At 61.5% G+C, this 5,604-nt stretch overlaps 1 protein-coding gene across 1 annotated transcript in view; it reads right to left on the bottom strand.

Moving 5' to 3' along the window:
• Positions 1-5,604, bottom strand: part of IFT122 (intraflagellar transport 122) — a gene marked incomplete in the record, with an annotated part of 100,738 nt that overhangs the window by 10,451 nt on the left and 84,683 nt on the right. Inside the window, 3 exon segments of the mRNA XM_014592486.2 lie at positions 248-348; positions 3,064-3,158; positions 4,137-4,277. Of these exon segments, the coding sequence (XP_014447972.1) occupies positions 248-348; positions 3,064-3,158; positions 4,137-4,277 (337 nt within the window).

Genomic DNA, 5,604 nt, shown 5'->3' with positions numbered 1-5,604 from the left:
TGCCCGCCCACAAGCCAGGACTCCCCTGGGCATCACACTACACTTCCCTGGGCGCCTGGGCCCATAGGGTAGATGTCACCTTCTCCAGGCAGCCTTCCTTGGATGGAGCCCTAGCCTCGGCCCTGGCCCGGCAGGCGGGCCCTTCCCCGAGGACTGCGGGGAAGAGCCTCTGCCAGGAAAGTGCGCTGGGAAGGCCTTCTCGGGGCCATTAGGCGAGGAGCGATGGGGCAGCTGAGAGAAAGGATACACTTTAGAGATGCCCAGGGGGGTGTCCTTGGTCAGGCTGTGCAGCAGGAACCTGGAGATGTTGAAGAGGGTTTCGGGAAGGTGGAAACTGAACGGCTCCTCCTGCAGCGAGAAGGGCGAGCGGGTGCAGGTCCTCAGTGGCACCGCGCTGGGCGGACACCAGTAACCCCGGGCGGCTGCAGCGTGGCGACAGCAGCAGCTCCCAATGCGGAGTATCCGCCGCGTGCTGCCCGCCGCATGCTGCCCGCCGCGTGTTGTCCGTGTGGCCTCTCCTGCAGGCCTGTGAGGTCTGCGGCCTGGCCTCACGGCCGCCAAGGAGACCCACGCCCAGAGCCGACCTGCCCACCTGGCTAGTACGAAGCAGGGCTGCGGCTCAAACCGGGCTGGTTTCTGGGGCCCAGGGTGTCTCCTCCCAGGCTGCTCTGCTCACAGCTGGGACGATCCCCCGTGCCTGAGCTCAAGCGGTCTCCAATTAGCTCTCAAAGAGAATCTGCACACCAAGGACGTGACTGAGACACAGGCAGGCCTTCAAGCCTTCACAGGGAGGCACATGACCCTCAGCAGCATGAAGCCCTGTACCTCTGCACCCCACAGCCACATGCACCACGGTGCACACGGGCTCCTCGGCTGCTGCCCTGCGCCCCGGCACCTGCCGCTTCAATGGAACCAACAGGTCTCTGTACCTGGAGGCCCCAGGACTTGGCCAGGGAGACCACGGGGACTGTCATCAGGAGGGGTCCACGGAGGGTCAAGAAGACAGTTTTGCTGGAACCTGGCACCACAGAGACGGAGACTTCCGGTCCTCACAACGCAAGGTGATGGGGGTTAAAGTGGGCCACGGCCACCACCCCGGCCTCCATGTCTCAGTGGCAGTAAACTCGGGTTCTGGAATGTTCCAGTGAGGTCCCCCCTGCTGAGCCACCAGGGGAGCCCTGACTGCTCTACAGAGCTCCGGTTCAGAGCTTGGCATCTCTCTGCTCCCCTAAGTTCTGTCAGCTCCGAGACCCTAAGACCTGAGCCTGCTCCCTTCTCTGGGTGAGGGCCAGGGTGAAGCTTGCCTTTGGCTCCACTCACTAGGGGTGCAGGCTAAGAAATGCCCCCCAGAGGACGGGGACAGGCCGCCCCCCAGGCCCGCATGCAGCCTGGATCCTCCTGCCCACTTGCCCCACTCTGACTTATGTCCCTCCTCTTGGCCAGGGGCCACCTCTTCCAGGAAGTCTCTACGCAAGCCCCTACGCTTTTCCCTGGAGGGACTGTCCTGTTTACTAGCTCCTCTGGGGCAGGGACATGTCTTATTCACCACTGTGTCCTAAGGCCTCCTCGCAGGGCCTGTCACACAGCCGGCCTCTGTGGAGGGAAGGAACAGCCTCAGCTGGGACAGGGCCAGTGCCCCCAGCCGACGGGAGCCTGGAGTAGGGCTCGGTGGTCCGGGAGGAGACCCACTCCTCTCACCCCTGGCTGCAGAGCCCAAGCTGAGTCCGGCTCTTTTTTCGGGTGGGCTTCTAAGTCAGCACCTGACAGAAGGGAAGGGTCCTCATGGGTGGTGGGGGGCTCGTCTCAGGGAAAGCAAAGGCTGCTGGGGAGATGAGGTCCCTCGAACCCGGTGACCCGGCTGTGAGAAGTGAGCCGCGGACTGCCGCTGGCCTGGGTGGGGCCTGGCAAAGGGTCCTTCTTGCCAGACTTTCCCAGGAGTTGAGCACAGACCAGGGGACGGGAGGTCAGGCTTCTGGGAGTCACAGGGCGACGAGACGCGCAGTCTCGGGTGCAGATGGGCACGGAAAGTTGGCTGGAAGCTTCCGCCCGGGGCAGCAGTGAGAGCATACTCACCGAAGGTCACTCCTCCAGGGGCTTCTGCAACGTGAACTCACTCACCACTCACGGCACTCCCACCTAGCTTTGTGAGTGAGTGCCCACTTACAGAGAGGGACGCTGACACACAGAGGGGGCCAGGGAGCTGCCGACACCTGCCCGGTGCAGGGGGTGGGGGGTGTGGCTGGCTGGAGCACGCCTGGGCCTCTCCAGCCGCACGAGAACCCTCCTCCTCTAAGCAGTGCTGCGGGGAGGAGCTAGGAGCCTGGTGGGAGTCGGCCTGCTGGATTCCACACTGGCTCGCTGCGCACTAGAGCTGGACCTCCCTGCCCCATGCCTGCTCCCTCGCCTGCAGAGTGGGGGCTGATCTCACAGCGTGGTCCGAAGGAGGGGACGAGCGGGCCAGTGTGCTCGGGAAAGCAGGCTTGGTGACCCTGCCCAGCCCGTCAGCCTGAGCGCATGCTGAGGGCGCTACTCGACAGTGCTGCGTGGCTGGGGACACGGGACGAGGGGCTGCTGACAGCCTGTGTCCTGTCCCCACTCCACACCACAGGGCTAAGGCGGCTTCATCAACAGAAGCGCGATGACTAAAAAGAACTGTGCAGGTCTCAAGACTAGAGAGCCTCTTGTTTTAGAGAAAAGAAAGACAGAGGCTGAGAGGGAAGGTGAATCGCTCCAAGGCTCACAGCAAGTCGGGGGCAAGCCTGGGACGGAACGCATGCCTTTAGCCTCCTCTCCGCCTTCACAGAGGAGAGGCCCGCCCCGGAAGCTCTGAGAGAGACAGCCCTTGTCCAGGGAGTCAGGAGCTTGCCTAAGTCCCCAAAGCCTGAACGGAGCACAGCACGGAGCACCCAGCACACTCCGGTCACCACTCTCAGCACCACTGTGGAACCAGAAAGCTACACCTTGGCAGTGTGAAGAGAGGAGCCCATCCACGAAAACCACCCCTTCCCAGAGGCGGAGGCGGCCCGGCTTCCCAGCAGCCCTGCGTGCATCTCCGGCCCTCACCGTGTACCGATGGATGGCGTGGTAGCCATGGTATAGCTCGGCCAGGTGCTGGAAGTGCTGGAACTTGCCGAGCATGGTGTCCTTCTGGGCAGGATCTGCTGTGTGCAGGGTGGGGGCGGGAGGGGAGAAGACGTGTGAGACAGCGTCCGTGGCTGGCCGTAGCACCAGGGGTGGGAGCGAGAGGGTGTGGTGACGGACACGGTACTGTGCTCGAGAGGGGGCCGTCCCAGGGCAGCGAGTCCCAGCGGGACAGACGCACTGCTGGAAGTCCGAGGGCCTTTCTCAGACCGGCCCAGCCCTCCCCTGGGAGGGCACCGCCGTGGCACGAAGCGGGTGACCACTCGCAGTCCTACCAGGTGACCTGGTAGGATGTGATTGGGCACACACCGACCTGGCTCACCCACCGCAGGCCTCTTCTCTGTGCCCAAGCACAGACCCCTGGCCAGGAGAAAGTGCCACCCTGTACATGGCATTTTTCAAATGCCTTGGGAGTTTCCAAACTAGAGGCCCCTTGGGAAGGAGGCAGGAGGGGCACCCCGCGGTGCAGGAGAGCCTGTGGAGTTCGGGACGGAACTCTGACGTGCCCCAAGCCCCTCACTTCCACCGTGGCCTTTCCCGCTCCTGAGTGAGGCCTCGGCCGGGGGAGAACACGCCCTGCTCTGGGCTTCCAGGACGCCCTCCATGCATCACGGGAAGTCTCGTGACAGCGCAGCACTGAGACCCATCCTGCCTGGAGCAGTGAAGACTCTGGAGCGGGTTACTGTAAAGCCATCTCTTGCCCATCTTTTCATTTAATTAAAAAAAAATTTTAAACCAGTGTTCAGTCGGGTCCAGCTGGCTCTGAATCAGCAATGCTGGGCAGGACCTCCCAGCCGTAACCCCAGGACGACCCTCATCCCATCTTGTGCTTCGGGGAAAACTGGAGGAAGATGACACGCCAGATTACGGCACAGCGAGACAGGCTATGGACAATGCACCCAATAAACCAGCCCAGGGCTTTCATTAAAGCATGCCAGCGCTTTCGATGCTTATCTCGGTGCCAGGGCGGGCGTGGAGAGCCGCGGCCGGCTTACCCTGGGCGATATCGAGGCACTGCATGGACAGCATCCAGTAATAGTAGGCGGCGTCGTCGAACCTGCTCTCCACCACGGCGTTGCGTGTCAGCTGCTCCAGCACCCTGACGGCCTCGCCCTGCCGCCCGGCCTTGTGGAACGCTGCGGGGCACCAAAGCACAAGCCACCCGGGGGGTCAGGCGAGGAGGCGGGCGGAGCCGGTGGGCCTGCGCGGGGCCCTGTGGAAGTAGGACACACGCCCGAGCATCTGCAGCGCCCGTTGCTGGGACGCCGCCTCGCAGACCGGAGGCTATAAATAACCAAGGCGACTGCCGGAGAAAGGACAGGGAGAGAGGCTCTTGTTGGGCTGGGAAAAGGCAACGGGCTTGAGAAGGCACGGCGGAGAGAGACAGCTCGAGAGGCCGGGTGCCAGGCCAGAGCCTCGTGGTGTCTGAGGGCACTGACACGACCTGCCACCGCGCACCGCGTCAAGCTTGGAGGTTTACAGGGCACCCCTGCTGCTGATCATGTCCGCGGCTCATCGCAACAGGCTTACGAGAAAGGCCAGTGACCTCCTTTTTTGTTGGTTTCTCTTCTTTAGAGATTTTTGCTATAGGGCACATGTACTCGCTGGAAAGACAGAGAGACAGAAAGCGAAGACTCACCCCCCCAGGGAGGACCGGCATGCCGTAATCTCTCCTCCTCCATTGTCCTCTAGGTGTCTTAGGCACACACGCACACGTGCCTGCCATGAGTTTTCTAAGTTTCTGGGTCTGGGACTCGAACCATGGTTGACTACATGGGAGTCCAGGAACCATTATGCCATCTGCTGGTCCCGAGAATTACTTCCTTTATTTACATTACTCTTCCTGTTTATTTATGATAGAGCACGTGCGCAGGTGTGAGTGTGTGTGTGTGTGTGTGTGTGAGAGGGAGAGAGACTAGAACCCCCAAAAGTTCTGGTCACACCATAGTCTTCTCCAGTCCTCCAGCCTACTGGGTCTTGGGCAAGCATGTCCCTGGCATGTTTCGAACCAAGTGGGCTGGCATTTAAACCACGGGTATTGGATGCGGCTTCCCCGGAGCAGCACATTACCTCCGAGCCTGGGGGCAGCACCCTCTTTTACATGGGCAACGACATGGCCAAGTGGGCTGGCATTTAAACCACGGGTATCGGATGCGGCTTCCCTGGAGCAGCACATTACCTCCGAGCCTGGGTGCAGCACCCTCTTTTACATGGGCAACGACATGGGCTTCACAAGGTGGCGGTAAGAAGCACTACACCCAAGCTCACAGCTCAGCTCAAGTCCTTGGCTGGTCTTGAACCGAGTGCTTTGTGATGACAACACTCAAAGAGCTGGCTTGGTTCTGAAACCAAACGTAAAAAGAAGCAAAAGCACCTCAACCAACCGTTCCTACATCTATTCGTTGAAATTTCCCGGGTTCCCACTACCCGGCCAGTGCCTCGGGGTGCCAGGGCTGCCCGCGA

Source organism: Tupaia chinensis, unplaced genomic scaffold (genome assembly GCF_000334495.1).
Source record: "Tupaia chinensis unplaced genomic scaffold, TupChi_1.0 Scaffold000704_1, whole genome shotgun sequence".
Lineage (NCBI taxonomy): Eukaryota > Metazoa > Chordata > Mammalia > Scandentia > Tupaiidae > Tupaia > Tupaia belangeri.
This window is presented reverse-complemented; position numbering and strand designations above follow the sequence as displayed.